We start from the raw sequence: 23505 nt of genomic DNA, 5'->3' as shown, positions 1-23505 counted from the left end.
GGTCAGTATATCTAGCAGTCAAACTATGGCTGCACAACATCAAAACCCAAATGCACAGAATCATGGAAGTTTACGGCACAGAATTAAGCCATTTGATCCATCAGTCGGAATTTTCCCCAGGTAGGCAGGTTGGGGACGTGTTGGAGGTGACCCCAGCCCACCCATTTTTTGAAGTTAAAATCCACCCCCCCCCCCCACCATAGTCTATTAAGGTTAGTATGCACCATTTCCCCAACAAACTCCTGTTAGGTATAGGACGTACAATATCTATGCCCACTCTTAAATGGTTTGTTAATGAGTAGTGGTTGCAATGGAGCTTTGTTGCAATTCCCTATGTTGCGATTAGTCATACCTCTTACAAAATTATACAGTGCCATTAGAGATATGAGGTCAATAAAGGTATCTAGCCCCACATTTGGGTCAATCACTCGTACTGTACTCCATTTTGTTACATTTGGAGCTCCCAAGATCTCCAACATCAATTCATGGGTTCTTACTTTGCAACCCACCTCCTGGCTCTGAGGGCTATGGATATACACTATGCTGGGCTGGTCTCCCTTCTGCTAACCGGTGGGACAAATGTAACTGTTCAGTCGCCAGGCCTCAAAACACTTGCGGAGTTTTACATTCCTGATGAACCATATCCTCAGGATTGTCTGGAACCACTCCCAGAAATTGATCCCTTAAATAATACAAACCATTGCAATCCTTTACATTTTCACTTTCTCGCCACAATTTCCAAATTATCTTCTAATTGTATAACTAATTCTCCAAACATACCAAGTGGAGTTTTCTCAATTGTCTTAAACTTTTAGCTGCATGCTTCAGACAATGGGTGGCACATTTTACCTCTACATTGTCCATACGATCCACTGGATCGACATGAGGAAAAAGCAGTGAGCACTTTACCACCCAGAGATGGCATTAGACTTTCAGCCCAAACTTCTTTGATTTACTTATGGTGTTTGTTAATAACTCAAAATTCTAATAATTATTAGTATCATCTCCTTCTTTATAACTTTGTATCAAATTAGATCTTACAAAATTAGTCTCGGCAGTTATCGGGTAAATGATCATTTTTTATTCATTCACGGGATGTGGGCGTCGCTGGCAAGGCCAGCATTTATTGCCCATCCCTAGTTGCCCTTGAGAAGGTGGTGGTGAGCCGCCTTCTTGAACCGCTACAGTGCTGATTATTGTTGTCGCGGTTTGGTACAACCGAGTGGCTTGCTAGGCCATTTCAGAGGGCAGTTAAGAGTCAACCACATTGCTGGAGTTACATATAGGCCAGACCAGGTAAGGACGGCAGATTTCCTTCCCTAAAGGACATTAGTGAGCCAGTTGGATTTTTACGACAATCCGGTAGTTTCATGGTCACCATTACGGATGCTAGCTTTTTTATTCCAAATTTATTTAATTAACTGAATTTAAATTCCCCAGCTGCCGTGGTGGGATTTGAACTCACGTCTCTGGATTATTAGCCCAGATCTCTGGATTACTAGTCCAGTAACATAACCACGATGCTTCCGTATCCCACAACTGTACCATGGTGGATGATGATCTGTACCATCATCCACCAGACTCGATATCATGGTGTTTCTCTGGCTGTTGACAACATTGTTTCGCTTTCCTATTTTCCCTTTTTGTTGTCTCCTGCTCATCAGCGTCATACTGTCACTATCTTGTCTTCTCATTGGCCTCAAATTTGCAGCAATCTTCACTGTTTTGCAGCTTTGCGGTCCTCTTGATTCTTCACGTCTCAGCAACTCTATCTGAAATTCTCATTCTTTTGCTTCAGCAGTTAGAAGAGCCAACTCCTTTTCTAACTAAGATAGTGTGAGATTTTTTCAAAAAATGTAAATTGCTAATGGTTTTTCTTTGTTTGATACTTCACTTCAGATGCACATGAGTTCTAAGAATCCCCTTGCTACCAATACTTAGGATTTGGGGTCTTCTGTACCCTTCCTTAATGTAGATTTTTCAGCTTTTTTATCTTGGATCATCTTCCTAGGGGTATCATCGAAAAATAGAATCTTACAGCATAGCAGGAGGCCATTCGGCATATTGTGCCTGCTCTTTGAAAGAGCTATCCAATTAGTTCAACTCCCCCACTTTTTCCCAATAGTCCTTCAAATTTTCCCTTTTCAAGTAAAAATCCAATTCCAATTCCATTTTGAAAGCTGGAAGTCCCATCTCCTTATATCTCAAAGTGTCTTCACTAGCCTTACTATCTAGGTAAAATATTCAGTAACACCCAGGACAATGTAAATCTTAGTTAATTATTTCTAAGCTGCTAGAATCTCTCTCAACAACAACTTGCATTTATATAGCGCCTTTAATGTATACATAATTACACATCAATAACTGATAGAGCATTACATCAGACCCCAATCTGTGTTTAAACTGTAAAACATTTTTTAAACAATGAGCAAGCAAATTTGTAACAATATAACGGATACTGAACACACACAATGGTCCGTATTTTTCGATCGGAGGATTCCTGCGTGCAGAGGCCTCCGATCTGGAAAAAATCTACGCTCTTACCAGAGGGCTCCGGAGGTCCGGACATTTCTGCTCCTGAGCCTCTGCTCTACGAAATGTGCAGAGGCCCAGGTATCCCAGGGGCTCATGTGGTTCGCAAGCATCCCTAGGATCACGTGGGCCATAGGGAACCAATGAAAGAAGGGAATCCCCCTTCATACTTTTGACAGGTCTCTCAGCTTAGACCCATCAAACGTATGAATGGAAATCACTCTAAAAACATCAAAATATTAAATCAATTTTTTTAATCACGTTTTTAAAATTAGTTAAAATTACATTAAATTAAATATTTTAAACAAAAATGTAATTAATGTTTTTTTACGGGGCTAAAAATCAACTTACCTTTTTTAAAAGTATTTAAAAATTATAAATGAGTGAAACATTTTAAAAAAACTTTTTAAAACTCTTATGCCTGGTAAAAGCATGCATAAGATTTTTAAAGGTTTTCAGCGGGTGGAGGTTCTGCAGAAAGCGAAACTCTCCTCCCGCAGAGGCCCTTCTCCAGGGCAGGTGTGCGATCTGTCAAGGAAATTCTTGACAGATCGGAAGTGCCGGTTTTCAGCGCATGCGCTTCGCATGCCTGAAACCGGCACTTGCAAGGTCCCTACGGGTGTGTACACAGCTCATACACACCCATAGGCATCGGAAAATATGGGCCACACAATACATTTATGGTTGAAATTCTATCCCTCTCCTTGAAGGAGAAAATAACAAAAAGGTAGTAGATCTAAATGTTAATCTGCATTTCGATATACAACTGTTGCACACACAGCTCCTTTTCGCTTTGTCTGCCTACGAGCTGTAGAAACTTGCTAAAATCTAAATTCCTCTCCATGAAGTCTGAGGCCTGCTCACAATTCGCTACTTTTCATAGCTCTTGACCTGCTGTCAAACCCATTAGAAATTTCAAACTGCCAGCCTTATGCAAAACCTAACAGGCGGTCATATTTATAAATGAACAAATCACGATGCCCATATATATACATTTCTAAATCGTGCATTAGACTCTTACCAGGCAGACTATAGCAACAAACTTCACAAAATATATAACTAAATAGCTGCAGCCAGTAGGTGGCTTTCTAAAATCTCACATTGTGCCTGATTAAAAGGGACATCTACCAGATTAAAACATAGGGACAGGAGTAAACCATTTAGCCCCTCAAGCTTGTTCTGCCACTGAATGAGATCATGACTGATGTAAGAAATAGATATGTGGCCAAACTCCATATACTCGCCTTTTCCCCCTATCCCTTCGGCCCCAGCTGGAGTATTGTGTCCAATTCTGGGCACCACACTTTAGGAAGGATGTGAAACCTTTGGAGAGGGTACAGAAGAGATTATACTGGAATGGTTCCAGGGAGGAGGAATTACAGTTACGTCGATAGACTCGAGAAGCTGGAGTTGTTCTCCTTAGAGCTGAGGCGGCTAAGAGGAAATTTGACAGAGGTGTTTAAAATTATGAAAGGTTTAGATAGAGTAAATAAAGAGAAACAGTTTCCAATGGCGGAAGGGTCGATAACCAGAGGGCACAGACATGAGGTGATCAGCAAAAGAACCCGAGGCGACATAATGAAAAACTTTTTTACGAAACGAGTGGTTAGTATTTCTGCACTGCCTTCAAGATGCTGGATAAATACTTAGAGAAAAATTGCAGGGATATGGGAAAAGAGCAGGAGAGTGGGACTAATGGGATTGCTCTTCAAAAGAGCCGGCGCCTGACTCAATGGGCCAAATGGCCTCCTTCTGTGCTGTACTATTCTATATTCTAAATGAATACCTTTGGTTAAAAGAAGAAAACTGTTCACTACCCCTTGTGATAAATATAAAACAGTTTTGTGGAAGAGATTTTTCTTGGCCAACTGAACACAAGAGTAAATTACAGTATGATACTCAGTGAGGAAATATTTGTCTTATCAATCATGGAAGCAATTCAAGAACATAGAGGATTCATTCTGAGCAAACATGGGTTTATATAAGGCAGATCAGGCCAGAATTTATTTTTATATCACTATGGATTTCCTGTGGCAATGAACACGAGATGGAGGATATAGTTTGCCCTCTTGGCCTGTATTTCCTTGCCACAGGCCAGAGAAAAATGTAGTTCAGACAGCTATGGGGTGGCCTGCAGAAAAAAACATTATTTATTTAATAAAAGTTGGACCCAGGAAGAGCCAGTAGCAACCTGCAGGCAGGTACTGGGACCATCTGAGCTGGAGCTGAAAGTTGCTGAAGGCTTGCACAGGAAATCTTGAACAGTTGTTTCTAGTGCAGCAACCTGTGGGGAGTGGTGGTGACAAAGTTGCAGGAAAATGACTTGTGCTGAGACTGGGAACCTGTGGGAAGGTGGACACAGGCGAAAAAGTGTTAAAAGCAAGTGTTGGTTTCCCAGTTCTGAGGAAGGACACCAGAGGGCAAAGTAGGTGAGCCTCACAGGGTGCTGCAACAAGCCTCGCAGGAGGAGACTGGATATGTGCAGGCAGCTGGAGGCCAGAGGGAAGGGAATCTAAATTGTGCAATTTATATAATATTAGAAGTTAAACAAGTGAAATTAAAATATGAAAATAAAAAAAATTAACTAACTTTGGGCAGGTGAGAGGCACCGGGGAAAATGATGAAAAAATTAAATATAGGCAGGACCCAAGTGGCTCAAGCCAAAGCGCCACCAAAGGTGAGAGGCCCATAACTACAAGCAGGCTGTTTTCATACATGCCTTCCTTTTGCATAACGTTTTGCATTTGTTCTGCAGGCCCACCCACAGCCTTTTAGGCCTGTGCCCAAAAACCAAGTGTAAGAGTCATGAAAGTTTAAGAAATTGTAAAGAAGAAAGAAAATACTTTAAAATATTGGTTAAATATTATGGTACAGTATGTATGTACGTTTGTTTATTATTGATGCATATTCTAGTATAATATAGTTAATTTACCTGGCTAACTTATTGTATTGAGAAACCCCCTCTTTTCTTGTTCCAATGGTATAGTCTGAGGGACCCCCTTTATTCTTGCTACAATGGTACAGTCCTTAAGCTTGTCACATGATATCCAGCCATTTTTACAGTTCAAGCTCCACGAGGCTAGAAAAGGTAGAAGCTTTGAGGGCTGTGGCGCAATACAGTTTTTGACCGTGTGCGTGTTTAACGTGTTTTACTTTGAAATCCTGTTTGAAATATATTACAGTAAACAGTTAAAAGACAAAGTTACGTTTTGGAATGTTTTATTTCGACACGCGTCTACTCGTTGCTAAAAGCCTCAAAGCTCTGGCTGCATATGGAAACTACGGAGCGCCACTATATTAGTCAAAAACTAGCTCCCTAAGAAGGAAAGGACGGAATTGTCGGCGAACGTATATACAGGAATGGTCACGGAGCCAGACGACAATATAAGAAAGCAAAGGTACAGTGACTGTTACTTGCCTTGTTCATTCTATTGAGAAGCTAAATAAGAGCTGCGGGTAAAATGGCCGAGGCCTTATGCAGCCGTGAGGAGCTTCCCCCGGCTGTACGAAGGATTGTTGGCCAAAAGAGGGAAGTAAAGCTCACCCCAAAGGCAATGGAAGAGAAGTTAAATAGAAGCATAAGTGCAAGGAGGGCTAAATTAGCTCAGATAACTGGAAAAATGAAGATAATTGATTGTCTCATGGAAGATAATGCTAATATTGAGAAAGTTGAAGACATAATGCATTATGATTTCTTCAAGTTGTATGAAGAATTTACTGTACTCAATGAAGATGTATTAGCACTTTTGTCTGAAGAAGAGGGAAAGGCTGATCAGCACAACTGGTTTGATCTTAAATCATCTAACACTAAGGACTGTGTCAAGGCCACAGAACAGTGGATGTTAAAGATTTGTCAAGATGCTGATAGCAGAGAAAGAGAAAGATGACGATGAAGTCGGACCAGATGATAGCATTTCAGAAACTTCAGCCAGACTGAGCAAAAATCGAAAAGAAGGTAGCTCTGTTTCTGGACACAGGTCAGTCGCTTCTACCACATGCTCGTCACGGCGCATGAGAGAAGAGGTTGAACGGGCAGCGTTGATGGCGCGCGCAGCATCTTTATTGGAGAAGCGAGCTCTTGAACGGGATGAGGCCCAACTGCAGGCCCAACAGCAGGCCCAACTGAAGGCAAAGAAAGATCAGCTGGAGCTAAAAACAGCTACTGCGGTCTCAAATGCCAAGTTGAGTGTGTTTGAAGATTATGAAGGCTCACAGGATGGCATGAACGAATACTGCCAGTCAATGTTGTCACACAGAGTTGGATCCAGGGCACCTTCAAGAGTTAAAAGAGAGTCTGAAGAACATCTCCTGGCATTACAGCGTGGAAGAGAGGCCTTTCCACTAACAGGAGCACGTGATGCTACCCCAGACGTCAGACGGTCTAGACTAGACCCTGCTGATGACCACCAGAGGCCTGAAGACACAGAGAGAAGCCTATACCGAGTGATGCAACGTCAGAACGAAATTACAGAGATGCTTGTAAAACAACAGAATCTGTTTCGACTCCCTCAAAGAGACATACCAGTGTTCCAAGGCGACCCACTCAAGTATAAGCCCTTCATCAGATCCATCGAACAAGCCATTGACTCCAAAACAGAGAGCAGCAGTGATAAGTTGTGCTACCTGGGACAGTACACCAGTGGTAAACCACAAGACCTGGTCAGAAGCTGTGAACACATGAGACCGGAACGGGGATACATAGAAGCCAGGAAGTTGCTGCAGGAGCACTATGGCAACGAGCTGAAGATAGCCACTGCATATATTGAAAAGGCTATCAAGTGGCCACAGATCAGATCGGAGGACGGGGAGGCATTGAACACATATGTTCTTTTTCTCATAGGATGTCGCAACACCATGGAGGATGTTGAATTCATGGAAGAGATGGACAATCCTACAACTATGAGAATCATCATCTCTAAGCTTCCTTACAGGATGAGAGAACAATGGAGAGGAAAAGCCTTTAAGATAATGGAGAGACGGAAAGGCAGAGCCAGGTTTGCAGACTTAGTGAATTTCATAGACAAAGAGGCTAAAGTTGCTATGGACCCATTGTTCGGAAACATCCAGGATATCAGCCCAACTACTGATGGAAGAGTGAAAGCCAAGCCTGCTGAATCAAAGACTCTCAGGAAAGGTGGTTCCAAGGGAAGCAGCTTTGCAACTATTGTCACTCAAGCTGGGAAGAAAAGTCTCAGAACTCATCTCCCAAAAAGAGCAGCACAGTGACGCCTGCTAATGCCTTTCAGAAGCCATGTTTATTCTGCCAGAAGAATCACACATTGGATTTCTGCAGTGACATCAAAGCACAGCCACATAAAGACAGAATTGAATTTCTGAAGTACAATGGCCTATGTATTGGATGTCTCTCTCAGGGGCACCTGAGTAAAAACTGTAAGCAAAGAACAACATGCAGAGAGTGCACTCGGAAACATCCCAGTCTGCTGCATATCCATAAAGAAGAACAAGTCTCTAAGAAGAGTGAAGAAAACAATACCAACGATAAGGTTGTTTCAAGTGCTCTGGTGTCGCTAGAACCAGGGACTTGTGGATTCACTGGGGCCGGTGACAGTGATTGTATTCTTGCCATCGTACCTGTAAAGATCAAGTCTAAGAGGAGTGAGAAGTTTGTGGAGACTTACGCCTTCATGGATCCAGGTAGTTCAGCAACGTTCTGCACAGAAACACTCATGCGACAGCTGAACGTTAGAGGCAGAAGAACAGAAATCCTATTACGCACCATGGGTCATGAGAAGTCAATGCAAAGTTATATCCTGTCAGACTTAGAAGTGTGTGGACTTGAAGAGAAGGACTTCATAGACCTGCCTAATGTTTTCACACACAGGGAGATTCCTGTTAAAATAGGGAACTTAGCCCTGCAGAAGGATGTGGAGAGATGGCCTTACCTGGAAAAGGTGCGTCTCCCATACATTGAAGCAGAAATTGGCCTATTAATTGGAACCAATGCCTACAAAACTATGGAGCCATGGCAGGTGATAAACAGCAAGGATGACGGACCCTATGCTGTCAGGACAGCCCTTGGATGGGTAGTCAATGGACCGGTAAGGAGAGATGATGGCAACAAGTCGAACAAGGAGCAACGATAAAATGTCACAGTTAATCGTATCTCTATCGCAAGCATTGAAGAGCTGTTGATACAGAAGTTCAACGCAGACTTCTCAGAACGCAGCTGTGAGGAAAAGACAGAGATGTCACAAGTAGACCATCAGTTCATGGATTTGATGACAAGGTCTACACAGTTCATTGATGGCCACTATCACATTGGTTTGCCACTGAGAAGAGAGACCGCGAAGATGCCGAATAATCGCTGCATAGCAGAGCAGTGCGCCATCAGTCTAAAGAGAAAGCTGAACAAGAACCCTGACTTTCACGAAGACTACAAAGGCTTCATGAGAAACATCATAGCGAAAGGCTATGCTGTAAAAGTACCCGAGGAACAGTTGAACAGAGAAGATGGAAGGGTCTGGTACATTCTTCATCACGGTGTGTATCACCCACAGAAGAAAAAGATCCGTGTAGTGTTTGACTGCACCGCTTCATTCAGAGGAACTTCACTGAATGACCAGCTGCTTCAAGGTCCTGATCTTACTAATACCCTCATTGGCGTCTTGACGAGGTTTAGACAAGAGCTCATTGCCATGATGGCAGATATAGAATCAATGTTCTACCAAGTCAGAGTCCCTGATGAAGATGCTGATCTTCTGCGTTTCCTTTGGTGGCCAGATGGCGATGTTAGTCAAGTTATGGTGGAATGTAGAATGACCGTACACTTGTTCGGAGCCACATCATCTCCCAGCTGTGCAAGCTACGCTCTCAGAAAAACTGCAGAAGATGGCAAAGGCAAAGCACCATCAGAGGCTGTGGAGACAATCTTCAGAAACTTCTATGTCGATGACTGTCTGAAGTCCGTGTCAACAGAAGACGATGCCATTGCACTGTCAAGAGACCTTAGAACTCTGTGTTCGAATGGAGGATTCCATCTGACTAAGTGGATAAGCAACAGCAGAGCAGTTCTAGCTTCTATCCCAGAAAAGGAAAGAGCCACTGAAGTCAAAGATCTGGACCTGAGCCACGATGTCCTTCCTATCGAGAGAGCTCTTGGTGTACAATGGTGCATTGAGTCAGACACGTTCAACTTTAGAATAATGGTGAACGAAAGACCATCCACAAGACGAGGGATTCTCTCCGTGGTCAGTTCCATCTACGACCCTCTTGGATTCTTGGCACCACTCATTCTGCCGGTGAAGCTGATCCTACGAGAGCTGTGCAGAGACAAGAGAGGATGGGATGAAGATATCCCAGAAGGTCAAGCTCAGAGATGGCTCAGATGGTTAACAGATTTGCAACAACTTTCTTGCTTCAACGTCAATAGATACATCAAGCCTGTGAGTTTTGGAGTTACAAAGACGGCTCACCTACATCATTTCTCGGACGCCAGTGAGGACGGCTATGGCACGGCTACTTACCACTTGCTGACAAATCAACAGGGCCAGAAACATTGTTCCTTCCTCATGGGGAAATCCAGGGTGGCTCCGCTGAAGCAGGTCACCATCCCGAGACTGGAGTTGACGGCAGCGGTTGTTCCAGTTAAAGTTGACAAGGTGATGCGGAAAGAGTTACAGCTCCCACTAGAAGAATCTGTCTTCTGGACGGATAACACTACAGTGCTGAAGTATATAGAAAATGAGAAGATACGCTTCAAGACCTTCGTAGCAAACAGAATCTCATCCATTAGAGAAGCTACACAACCATCCCAGTGGAGGTATGTAAACACCTCAATAAACCCAGCAGATCAAGCCTCACGGGGATTGAAGGCTGAAAACTTCATGAGGAGCGAAACTTGGATACAAGGCCCAAGTTATCTGCTGGAAACAGAGAGATCATGGCCAGAAAGACCAGATATGCCAAGTCAGGTTGCTGAAGACGACGTCGAAGTTAAGAGATCAGTCACAGCAAATCTCCTAACTACGAAAGAGAACTTTGACACAGTGAACAAGCTTGTTAACCATTTCTCAGGATGGCACCAGTTGAGGAGGGAGTGGGCCTTTGGCGTAGCGGTAGCATCCCCGCCGCTGGGCCAGAAGACGTAGGGATTCGAACCCCACTCCAGACAGTCCCGGCAAGTGGAGTCGGAGCTCCGGCTCTAAATTCTGGGTTGACATCCAGCGGGATACTTGCGTCCATGGGTGTGGGTGCCCCCCCCCCCCCTCGTATGGGTTGTGGGAGCCCGTAAAACCCTCCCGCCATAGGACTAACCACCCTAATGGCTGGTACGAAGATGGTTACGGTCACGGAAGGAGCGTTAATCGCGGCCAGAAATCCTTCTACCACTTCATACAGTTCCCCAAAGGGAACAGTGTGAAGACACGTACGACAACGACCAGTTGAGGAAAGCAGTTGCATGGTTTCTAAGGCTGAAAGAGTTGCTGCTACACCTGAGCGGTAAGAGAAAAAAGTATCGAGCCACTATCAGTCAGTCTGAAAGTAACCCTGATAAGCAGAGAATGCTTCTACAGCAGTATATGCACCAGCACAAGACCACATTGGGTAAGAATTCTGTGATGAAATATTCCATTCATCACTCATCAGTATTTCTCTGCCTGTGACTGTGGTTGGTTTCAGTTTCATTTCCATTGTATTGTACTGTGTGTAGGGCTCCGCCCATACCTGGCTCCTATGTAAGCTGGCCCAGCCTGCAGCACATCCAGTACGGCAGACCTCTGGATGGAAGATACATTCTCCTGTGTGTGTTACCTTCTAAGTCAATAAAAGCCTTGTTTTGTTTCGCTAACATCGAGTCTCGGATTTATTGAGGCACATCAAATTCATTGACCGTGGAGGATTTGGCCAAGGCTGAGATGGAGATAGTTTGCTTCAGTCAAAGACAAAGATATCCAGAAGAAATCGAAGCTTTACAGCAAAATACTCCAATCAAGAAAGGTAGTCATATCTACAAGCTGGACCCTACACTCCAAGATGGAGTACTGAGGGTGGGAGGGTGACTAAACAAATCTGCTATGCCAGAGGAGGCCAAGCATCCTGCTATCCTTTCTAAGGACCTCCGGGTTGCTACTCTCATTCTTCAGCATATATACCAGAGTATTGGACACAGTGGGAGGAACCACGTGCTTGCGAAGCTAAGACAAAGATACTAGATTCCAGGAGCTAATTCTGTAATAAGAAAAATACTCTCTGAATGCATTGTTTGCAGACGGTTACACGACCCTGGAAAGACCGATCACAAAGCTCTGCCTGCTACAAGAAGCAGCGTGAAAGATTCCTGAACAAAAAAAAAGGGACATTTATATTGTAAATATGTTGAACTCATTAGTTCATGACTCTTAAGAATGTTTACCTGTAATCATCTGGCATTATTCTCTGACTATATAAGCTGTGTCTTTATGTATCGTTCCACTTCACCTGACGAAGGAGCAGCGCTGCGAAAGCTTGTGATGTCAAATAAAACTGTTGGACTATAACCTGGTGTTGTGTGACTTCTTACAAGAATGTTTGAGTAATTGCTATGCTTCATGTGCCTAGTCAATTAGGGGCTGGAATGTAAGAGTCATGAAAGTTTAAGAAAGTGTAAAGAAGAAAATACTTTAAAATATTGGTTAAATATTATGGTACAGTATGTATGTACGTACATTTGTTTATTATTGATGCATATTCTAGTATAATATAGTTAATTACCTGACTGACTTATTGTATTGAGAAACCCCCTCTTCTTGTTCCAATAGTATAGTCTGAGGGACACCCTTTATTCTTGCTACAATGGTACAGTCCTTAAGCTTGTCACATGATATCCAGCCATTTTTACAGTTCAAGCTCCACGAGGCTAGAAAAGGTAGAAGCTTTGAGGGCTGTGGTGCAATACAGTTTTTGACCGTGTGCGTGTTTAACGTGTTTTACTTTGAAATCCTGTTTGAAATATATTACAGTAAACAGTTAACAGTTAAAAGACAAAGTTACGTTTTGGAACGTTTTATTTCAACACGCGTCTACTCGTTGCTAAAAGCCTCAAAGCTCAGTGGCTGCATATTGGAAACTACGGAGCGCCACTATACCAAGTCTTACTACATTTATCTCTGGCCTGTGTCAGGGAATAGGAGTCAAGTGGGCACGGAAAGGATGTGCAAGGCAGAGGGTATGGGTCAAGGATCGAGACAGATTGGACTTCAGTGGATAAGGTAATTTGGGCTCAAAAGTCAGGTGTTAAGGAACAGAGAACAAATGGAGAGCTGAAGGTATTACATTTTTCTTCAGTGTCCCCATTATCCCCACTTAATAGAACTGCCCAATCAATCATTCTTGTATACATACGCACATGTATCAACTGAATTAACAAGAAATTGAAAGATTTGTAGTACATCTGAGAACTTTATATCGAGTCAGCAGGTTTTTTGTAAGTAGTCAGTACTTGTCTAAAGGAAATACTACCTTCTATCATTTACATAAAAATAGAGTCCATGGCTCTCAAAGAACAACCAGTTAATTAATATAAATTCAAGTTCCTTTCTCAATAATTGTCACCGGATACAGGTTTGAAATGAGAAATATTCAAAATATTTTAGGTATGAGAGCAGTTTTTGTAATCATTTAGCATAAACAAAGAAAATGAAAGAATTGCACTTATATTGCGCCTTTCGAAATCTCAGAACATCCCAAAGCGGTTTACAGTCAATGAAATACTTTAAGTGTAATCACTGTTGTAATGTAGGAAACACGTCAATCAATCGGTGCACAGCAATGTCCCACAAACAGCAATGTGATAACAAGCAGATAATCTGTTTTAGTGATCAATATTGGGCAGGACACCAGCAGAACTCCCCTACTCTTCTTTCAATAGTGCTCAGGGATCTTTTACAGCTCCCTTGCAAGAGTAGACAGGGCCTCAGTTTAACGTCTCATCTCAAAGACAGCAACTCCGACAGTGCAGCACTCCCTCTTTATCACTTGCCTGTAGTAAACGTGACACAGAACCAGTTTATAACCCTAAGAGGCAAGAGATCTGTTTGCCAAAAGAAACAGCCATGGACAAAAGAAGAGGTAAAGGACAACATTAAACTAAAAGAAAAAGCATACAAGAATAAAAAAAGCACAGATCCGGCGAATGGGAGAGATACAAAGAACAGCAAAGGGTGGCAAAACAGATAGTAAGTACTACAAAAAAAGGAGTATAAAAAAAAACTTGCAAGGGATATCAAAATCAACACAAAAAACTTTTAATGATTTTAATGGGGGATTTTAACTTCCATATAGATTGGGATAAGCAGATGGGCTCATATCACAAAGGTAGAAAACGTCTTGAGTGTGTTCAGGATTGCTTTCTACAACAATATGTCCTAGAACCAACAAGGGAGCAGGCCATATTAGATTTAAACATGAGCAATGAGTCAAATTTAGTTAACAGACTAATGGTAACTGATCACTTATCTATTAGCGACCATAATATGACTGAGTTCAATGTTGTGTTTGAAAAGGATAAATGTGAAACAGCTACAAAGGTTCTAGATTTTGGTACGGCTGACTTCAACAGGATGAGACAAAGACTGTCCACAGAAAACTGAGCAAATCTGTTAACAGGTAAAATGACAGATGGTCAGTGGGGGGTGTTCAAAAAAGAATTTAACGTGACACAGAACCAGTTTATAACCCTAAGGGGCAAGAGATCCATTTGCCAAAAGAAACAGCCATGGATGAATGAAGAGGTAAAGGACAACATTAAACTAAAAGAAAAAGCATACAAGAATAAAAAAAAGCACAGATCCGGCGAATGGGAGAGATACAAAGAACAGCAAAGGGTGGCAAAACAGATAGTAAGTGCTACAAAAAGGGAGTATGAAAAGAAACTTGCAAGGGATATCAAAATCAACACAAAAACTTTTACAATTACATTAGGAAAAAGAGGGTGGTTAAGAGCAATGTGAGCCCCTTAAAAACTGACAATGGTGATATTATAAATGAAAATAAGGAAATGTGGACATGTTATTAATCACTTTGCATCAGTATTTACAGTAGGATAGCATGCCGGACATCCCAAGGAAACTAATATTGAATCAGTGACGTGGACATACTAAAATTAACGTAAGCAAATTAATAGTAATGAAGAAAATAATGGCTCTAGATTGATTCCTGGGATGAGAGGATTGTCCTATGAAGAGAGATTGAGTAGAATGGGCCAATACTCTCTGGAGTTTAGAAGAATGAGAGGTGATCTCATTGAAACATACAAGATTCTGAGAGGGCTTGACAGGGCAGATGCTGAGAGGCTGTTTCCCCTGACTGGAGAGTCTAGAACTAGGGGGCATAATCTCAGGCCATTTAGGACTGAGATGAGGAGAAATTTCTTCACTCAGATGGTTATGAATCTTTAGAATTCTCTACCCCAGAAGGCTGTGGATGCTCAGTCGTTGAGTATATTCAAGACAGAGATCGATAGATTTTTAGACTCAAAGGGAATCAAGGGATATGGGGATCAGGTGGGAAAGTGGAGTTGAGGTCGAAGATCAGCCATGAATTGAATTACTGAATGGTAGAGCAGGCTCGAGGGGCCGTATGGCCCACTCCTGCTCCTCTTTCCTATGTTCAAATCCCCCAGACCAAATGGTTTTCTTCCCAGGGTTTTAAAGGAAGTAGGTGAGAACATTGCAGATGCCCTAACTATAATCTTCCAATCTTCTCTCGATTTAGGAACGGTTCCTTTAGATTGGAAAATTGCACATCACTCCTCTATTTAAGAAAGGTGAGGGAGAAGGAAACAAGGGAATTATAGACCGGTTAGCCTAACATTTGTTGTCGGGAAATTACTAGAGTCTATAATGAAGGATGGAGTGACTGAACACCTTGAACATTTTCCAGCATGGATTTGTAAAGGGTAGGTCATGCCTGATGAACCCAATTCAATTTTTTGAAGAGGTGACTAAAGTAGTGGACGGGAATATCTATGGATGTTATTTATAAGGACTTCCAGAAGGCATTTGATAAAGTCCCTCATAAGAGACTGTTAAGTAAAGTTGAAACTCATGGAATTGAGGACAAATTATTGACATGGTTAGGAGATTGGCTGAGCAGCAGGAGACAGAGTAGGGATAATGGGGAGGTACTCTAATTGGCAGGATGTGACTAGTGGCGTCCCACAGGGATCTGTGTTGGGGCCTCAACTATTCACTGTATTTATTAATGACTTAGATGATGGGATAGAAAGCCACATATCCAAGTTTGCCGATAACACAAAGATAGGAGGCATTGTAAACAGTGTTGATGGAAGCATAAAATTACAAAAAGATATTAATAGATTAAGTGAATAGATTTCAATACAGGCAAGTGTGAGGTCATCCACTTTAGACCTAAAAAGGACAGATCAGAGTACTTTCTAAATGGTGAATAGTTAGAAGCAGTGGAAGTCCAAATAGACTTCGGGGTCCATGTCGATAGATCATTAAAATGTCATGGACAGGTACAAAAAATAATCAAACAGCCGAATGGAATGCTGGCCTTTATATCTAGAGGACTAGAATACAAGGGGTTAGAAGTCATGCTGCAGCTATACAAAGCCCTGGTTAGACCACACCTGGAGTACTGTGTTCAGTTCTGGGCAACACACCTTAGGAGGAATATATTGGCCTTGGAGGGAGTGCAGAGTAGATTTACTAGAACGATACCTGGGCTTTAAGGGTTAAATTACAAAGAGAGATTACACAAACTAGGGTTGTGTTCCCTGGAATTTAGAAGATTAAGGGGTGATTTGATCAAAATTTTCAAGGTATTAAGGGGAACTGAAGGTAGATAGAGAGAAACTATTTTCACTGGTTGGGGAATCTAGAACTAGGGGACATAGCCTAGAAATTAGAGCCAGGAGTGAAGTTAGGAAACTCTTCTACATGCAAAGGGTGGTAGAAGTTTGGAACTCTCTTCTGCAAAAGGCAGTTGATGTTGGATCAATTGTTAATTTTAAATCTGAGACTGATAGATTTCTGTTTACCAAGGATATTAAAGATGAGTCACAGATCAGCCATGATCTAACTGAATGGCGAAACAGATTCGAGGGGTTAAATGGCCTACTCCTGTTCCAATGTCCCCTCAGTACTCCATTGGAGTGTCAACCTACGTTTGCCCGTAATTTGCGGTCAGCGGCGAAGCAAAGGCGCTTGCCGCTGGCTTCGAAGAAAGCTGCCCACAGAGATCTTGCAATCTCTGTGGTGAGAAGTTTGCCTTTCTCAACTTGTAATTGATTGTAGCACCCTGTAATGCGAATTCCCAGCAAAGAACTGCAGTGATGTCAACAAGCTGCCTAAGTAGTCAATCACATTGAAGAATTCTCACAGACAGCAAACCAGGAAATAAAAAGCAGCTTTTATCCAGACTTTTAAAAAATGTTAGAGAGTGAAATAAAGATTGGGACTTTCACATGAGGATAGGTAGAAGCTGAAATATCATGAACAAACATTTAAAAAAATGTTTTACATTAAAAAAATTGTAATTTTTATCGTAATGGAGAAATTTGACCACAAATATAAAAAATTAGTTTTCCAGAACGTTTGCTTAGCAGTCAATATGCTGTTAAACCCCAGTTAAAACCTAGTCCAACAAGGCTTAACATTTAATGGGGTATTTAACAGCGATATTAGCACGGAAAAGCCTAAGTTTTTGTCAGTTTCACTGATTGCCGGCTCTGGTGGGGGCCCAGCGTAGCCTGTGTCGGAGCAGTGAATGACTGGCTGCAACTTCAGGATTTCCGCGCTTAGATGCGCATGCGCTAAATCTTTAAGTTGCGGTCAGTTTCAGAGGGGTAATGGTGTCAAATGCGGTGAGTTCGCCATCATTACCCATCGCAAAATCCTTGAATCCACTCGAGCCCACAACCTTCTAACTCAGAGGCGAAAGTGCAACCACTGAGCCATGGCTAACACCTTACAAGAAATAAAGAAACAAATGTTTAAGTAATACCTTGCCCTATTGTGCTATGTCAATTTTTCTTGCACAACCCAAAAAGATATTGCAGTACTAGACAAGAGACAATAAAGTAGTTTCCTGGCAACAGTATCTGAAGGAGAGCAGCCCGGCTGGCAATCTGGCAACAGCTTGAACGGCACTCTGGCATATATGGCTCAGGAGCCAATATCTCATTCTCTTCCTGTCATAAAAATATATATTTGTTGTGAACTAACAGCACATGGTGCAAGAAATAGACAAGGGCTAAACAGTGGAGTCAGCTATCTAGTAAGCAAAGAATTTAGATTACAAACTCCCACCATCACCCATCCTATTGTCTTTGGCTGCAAAGGTAAAAGTTAGCATTAAGCTAGTCTGAAGGTCTGACCTGAATCTCCCCATGGATTCAGTAGTAAATTAAAGTTGCACATGTTCTCATGAGCAATTTAATAGCTCTGAATGCATGACTGGATTTTGTGCAGTTTTTAGTACAAGCCCATAGTGAGGTGGCATGTGATTTGGGTCATCGTGACCTAAACTGAATGCAGACAGAGTTTTGCTGTGTAGTTGAAGCTTTCGACTCCCTTTTACAAATTTTTGTTTGAGGTGAAGACCAGTCTCGGCAATAGGAACCAGGATTACAATTATTGTTTAATACTGTTTAGTCATCGTGCCTTTTCATATCTATATAAATTGGTTAAAATGCCAACTACCAAGGACTGATTTCTTAAAAATGTTTAATCTGAAGCAAGAGTCCAATTCAATTGTTATGCTACCTTTATTTTTCAGATGCTGACTAATCTGCTGCAGATTTCTAGCATTTCTGTTTTTGTTTCCTCTTTTGACTACTGCAAATAGCTTGCACGAACTAGTTTGGCAAAGCAAATGGCAGAAGTTAGATTTACATCTTACAATAAGCGTAAATTCACTTGTCAGAATTCAATTATGTTGCAGCATACATCTTGCTGCACAAAGAGTAGTTTATTGCCCCCCTGAAATATGCCAATTAGTTCAAACATCTAAACTGGGTTATACACTGCTGTAACCAATTTCTGATGTGTCTTCAACAATAATCCATGATGAGAAGCCTTTAAGAAACACAAGACTTGTGCTGTTTGGGAAATTAAAGTTCAAATGATGTGATGACCTGCGTTTACCCACTAGCTGTCCAATTGCAAAGCTCAACTTAATTAAGATTTTATTACGACATGAACATGACATTATTGCTGTTTTAAGTATAATTTTGTGTACAGTTTGCAGCCCAATGACTGAAGTGATTCTTGTTCATTGCTTACCTTCCACTCTCTTCAACCATTTTTTCTGCGCCATTTGGTAAGACAACAAGTATGTCCACTGTCCCAGGCAACACATTTTCTTTCATGTCTCCAGGATTCTGCTCATTATGTTTAACTCTACAATTTTGGGTAGCAGTGAGGATCCGGCGTGGAGCTGGCTGAGGTGGTGGCAGTGGAGCTCGGCCCTTCATTCTACTGAAAAAAAAAATTTATAAATCCAAATATTACACACAATTAAATTCCAAAAGAGTAATATCTGTGTGTACTTTTGTTTTACAAGCAACAAACCCATAGTGTACACAACAAAACTGTTTCCCAACCACCTGCTGGCAGCTTGTCACTCATATCGGCCTGTGATAGTTGGGCTGAGTTTTGGCCATTTTTTGCCAGAATCAATCGGAAGTACAGTATTTTGTCATAGTGGAACTAGAATCCCATGCTAGAAACTTCACTTCTGACCAAGTGGGTACGCTCATTGAGAAGTATACAATTATGACCAATCCGTCCAACATTGACCAATACTCAGTTTTACATGAATGTGGCGGAGGGGTGAGGCAAGAGGCATAATGAGTTAAAAATCAAATGTAATCATTCTGAAGGCAGTCAATCTTTATCTATTTAAATATAGACACTAGAGCAGGAAAACAGTTTACTTGTCACAAGAATCAGCTGCTTGGTTGTAGAGTGGAGTTGAGGTCGAAGCTCAGTCATGATCTTATTGAATGGCGGAGCAGACTCGAGGAGCCCTTTAGCCTACTCCTGTTCCTAATTCTTATGTTCTTAGAGTCCATCAGTGTTGAATATACCATCGCTTTTTAATGAGTAATTTACAGTAAAATAAATAATGGCTATGTAAATATAAGTTACATAAACTAAATCAGCTGTGCTCAACTTTAAAATGTTTAATTTAAGGCGTCATTGTTCTAGCCAATATAGCTACTTACCTCAAATAAATTATTGTTTTAACATTTTAATATACTTACAACTACAAAAGCGACAGCAGTGACCTACACATTGGATAGTGCAGCACCTATTTTGCAGGCTAAAAAATGGGCGCTAAAGGTTCAATTTGGCTTGCGTGCTCAGACCATGCCAGGAATCATATCAAATTGGTCCAAACATTTCGGGCCCCTTTGGAAAATTGGATTGTGACCGACAGCATCATGCACCATGCAAGGTGCGGCCTGTTTGCTCAGGCCCAAAGCAGCCAAGCCAGCAGTCCTTAAAGGAAAGGCTGGAGGCTGCCACAAAAAAGGTAAAAAAAAAAGTTATTGCCCAAATGTGGAGCCAAGAGGAGTAGGATTGGCCACCACTTGCCCACTTCCTGATCTCCTAATCCCACCCCCCCGCCCCCAGACTTACTGTAGGTCCAATGTTGGCATTGCTTCGGTTGACACTTCGCCTCTTTGTGACCGGCGCACTACCTCTTGGGGCTTGACTAGCAACAACCAGCATGCTGGTTGTGCCCTGAAGATGCAAGAGGGCCAATTTCTTGCAGACCTCTTGCACATCAGTTCCGGTGCGGCATTTTTTTTTTTCGCTGCTGGGTCTGCCCCCAAATTCAGGTACAAACCAATTTCTAGGCCAGTACCTCAAAACCAGCGACCTCATCCTCATCACCAAATAGAGGAAGAACAAGGAGGTCCTCTTTCTCCCAGTTCCAACCACGAAACAGGCATACAATTTAGAAGAACTTGTGCAAGGTCACTGAAATACAGTTTCCTATCAGACAACAGTAGCACACAAAGTACTATTAAGACTTGGAGAAAATTTTCATCTTGTGTCCCGAGTTGCTGCCCATTAAAATGGTCCTCCCAATTTTACTTTTGCCAGTTCAGTATAACATGAAGCAGTTAATGTTAACAACAGAAAAATTACTAATCATACTAATAATGCTATTCTCATAAGCAAAGAAGCTGCATCGACTTGTAGGTAAAAGAAAAAATAATTTATATATTTACCAACATGATCGCAGTAGCATTCAATATGGCAGGCTGAAACGTTTGTAAATCAGGCTTCACTGATCAAGATTTGAATGTCCTGCTGGACTCCTTTATCAAAAAGTGTAATGGCCTTTTTGGGTTGAAGGGGCATTGACAAATATTCCAGATTAAGGGGATGAGCTAATTACCAGATGTAACTTCATTACCACCATCAGTCCTGGCCAGACTTCTATTGCTAAAGCGGACTCCCACTTAATCTGTAAGAACATCAAACTTTGTATACAATTATCTTCCAGCCTAAGTGTCCATCTTCACCATAGGGAAGTTAATAGTCTGAACAGACTCGCTTGTATCTGTGTAAGACTTCGTCGTCAATGCCTAATTTTTATTGTTAGGAGAAAGTAGATGCTCCCACCCCATGCTCTCCTAATTTTATAACATCAATTTTCAGATTTTTCAAGTTGCTGGGAGGTCCACACCAGATTGTAGATACACAACACCTTAGTGCAAAGTTAAACCAGTGTGAGACTCCTTGCTGGAGGTTGTTTATCACCTTTCAGCATCAATGAACCAATCTGACTCCTCACCTCTACTGTGAGTTTCACATCGATGTGTATCAGAAACCACTTAGAAACAATGCCAAAATGGCAGTACAACCCAACCAAACTTGCTCATTCAGAAGAAAAAATGGTTTGTTTTCAAGTCTAGATTGGCAATTAAACAAAGTTTTTCTGTGGTTTGATGTATCAGTATGAAGAAAAAATAGTTTGATTGAATGCCTCATAGGCAAACAGAATTGTTGACTGTAAAAGCACCATCTGTAACATTTTGTAACTCTGGAGTCAAAGCAGATCTCATCACAGGTACTGAATTAGGTATTGACTAGGAACAATCATAGAAATTTCAACATGGCAACAAGTTATCAATGTTCCTCTGGGTAGTTTATCCAGAAAGTTCTATAAATAATTCAGTTGATTTTTAACCTTAGCCCCAGGAAAAACATCATCTGTCCTATTTTTTAAAATATCAGAATAAACCAGGCTGGATAGAAGGAGTTGGTGACATTTATCTCATCTCAGCAATCTCGCTGGCTTTTCTTTTGTGATATATAATTTTCTGCCTATTTTATAAAGAATTATATTAAAAAAATATACATTGTACGTTACAATTGTTAGAGAATAAAAGCCCTGCTTTGCCGTTATAGGTACCAACAAATCTTGTATGGTTTATCCGGAGGTTAACTGTCCGGAATGCTCGATCCACCGGCAAAATTCAGGAGTCGGTTCAGTAAGTTTTTTTTCTTCTCGTTGCTTTTTTTTCCACCAGTCAGGCTCTGCAAGGTCTAGCTAAAGCTGTTGCTTAGCTACAGAGACGCTTGCAAGCTACGGCCGACTGTTTAGAAGCTGTTGCTAAGCAACAGGGTTTGTTGCTAGATACGGAGCTCCGTATGTTTTAACATTAGCGCTGGTTTGTCCGGCAGTTTTGATGGGACGGCAACAGCTCGGTCCCGTCGGTGCCGGATATCACAAAGTTTCCTTTAATATGCAGTGAAACAAAACCAGATTTATTTTTTAAAAGCAGTACAGTAGAACTTCAGTTCAATAACCTGAATCAACTGTAGGTGTCAGCTGTCCATGACACCCAATACTGGAATAAAACAAAAAATCCTTCACAAACAGAAGATACGTATTGTTAAGTATGTGTGTTGTATTGAACAATTAACACAAAGACTTAAACGTATAACTCAAACAGGCCTTTACTGGTTGGAGGTAGGGACTGCACATAGGTCTTTACTTCATGCCCACAGGCGGGAACTGAGGGGAATCAGTACCCACAGTACTATTTATACCCCTATGGCCAGGAGTGGTACTGCGTATCACTACGCCCAACAAGTAGTGCAGTCCTGTCCATAGGTTCAAAGTAGCACACATATTACATACACAACATTCCTCCCTTCCTAGCTTTACAGTCATCTCCCCATTTAACATAACGTAATAACATATATACATATATAACTTCAGGTTTACATAACAGAATAACATAGATACATAGATAACTTCATGTCAAAAACAGATCACAGATTCAGTCTCTGCGGAAAACAGTTCACAGATTCAATCTCTGTGGTGTAGTCGGTTCACGTTGCTAGAGTGACTCATTCAATAGTCCTTCCATGGATTTAACAGTTTGAACTTCCGAACTGAATTGGCTCCGTTCGGAGGGACCACGTGTGTGATCTGGTAGAGGTGATAATGGTTCAGATGGGTCATCTTCTGTTTTTACTTTTCCTTTTCTGCTTCTTGGAGACTCTCTGGGCTCCATTGTCAGCTGCCACAGCTGCCAGCTGCATGCGCAGTTCCTCCTTCTCTTCCTCCTGTTTCCGTCGTAGAGCCAGCTTCTCCCGATGTTCCGTAGACTTTTGGTGCTCCTCCATGATTTCTGCACTTTGGGAGTCGAAGTTACAAGCTGGGCAGGACAGGACATCGTAATATTCGGTGTCGTCCTGAGCTAGACCAGTGAGAGGGTCGTCTATTTCCTCCATACCTAGCTGGACGTTAGCCAGCTCTTGTTCCAAATCCAGACATCTTTCCTGAAGAGACTTCTTCATGTGTACCTCTGCATCCAGCTTTTTCTGGGCTTTCAGCAAGTCGTTTACTAGTGACCTCATTTGTGATTTTAATACTTCAACTTCCTTTGGAGATTGATTGATCGGACTATGCAATCCCTCTACCGGAGCAGCTGTTTCAGCGGTCTGTTGTTCTACGTTGACGTGAGTCAGCGTACTT

General features: G+C 41.8%; 1 protein-coding gene across 2 annotated transcripts in view; it reads right to left on the bottom strand.

Moving 5' to 3' along the window:
• The window catches only part of cobl (cordon-bleu WH2 repeat protein), a 568107-nt gene that overhangs the window by 349340 nt on the left and 195262 nt on the right, over nt 1-23505 (bottom strand). For both annotated transcript variants that reach the window (XM_085988107.1, XM_085988108.1), the window contains exon 4: nt 18780-18974. In XM_085988107.1, the coding sequence (XP_085844233.1) occupies nt 18780-18974 (195 nt within the window). The remainder of the gene's footprint in view (nt 1-18779; nt 18975-23505) is intronic.

The sequence above is a fragment of the Somniosus microcephalus genome, chromosome 5 (genome assembly GCF_052327205.1).
Source record: "Somniosus microcephalus isolate GS21.2 chromosome 5, FLI_Smic_1.0, whole genome shotgun sequence".
Classification (NCBI taxonomy): domain Eukaryota; kingdom Metazoa; phylum Chordata; class Chondrichthyes; order Squaliformes; family Somniosidae; genus Somniosus; species Somniosus microcephalus.
Note: the sequence above shows the minus strand (reverse complement) of the source record. Positions and strands in the feature narration are given on the sequence as shown.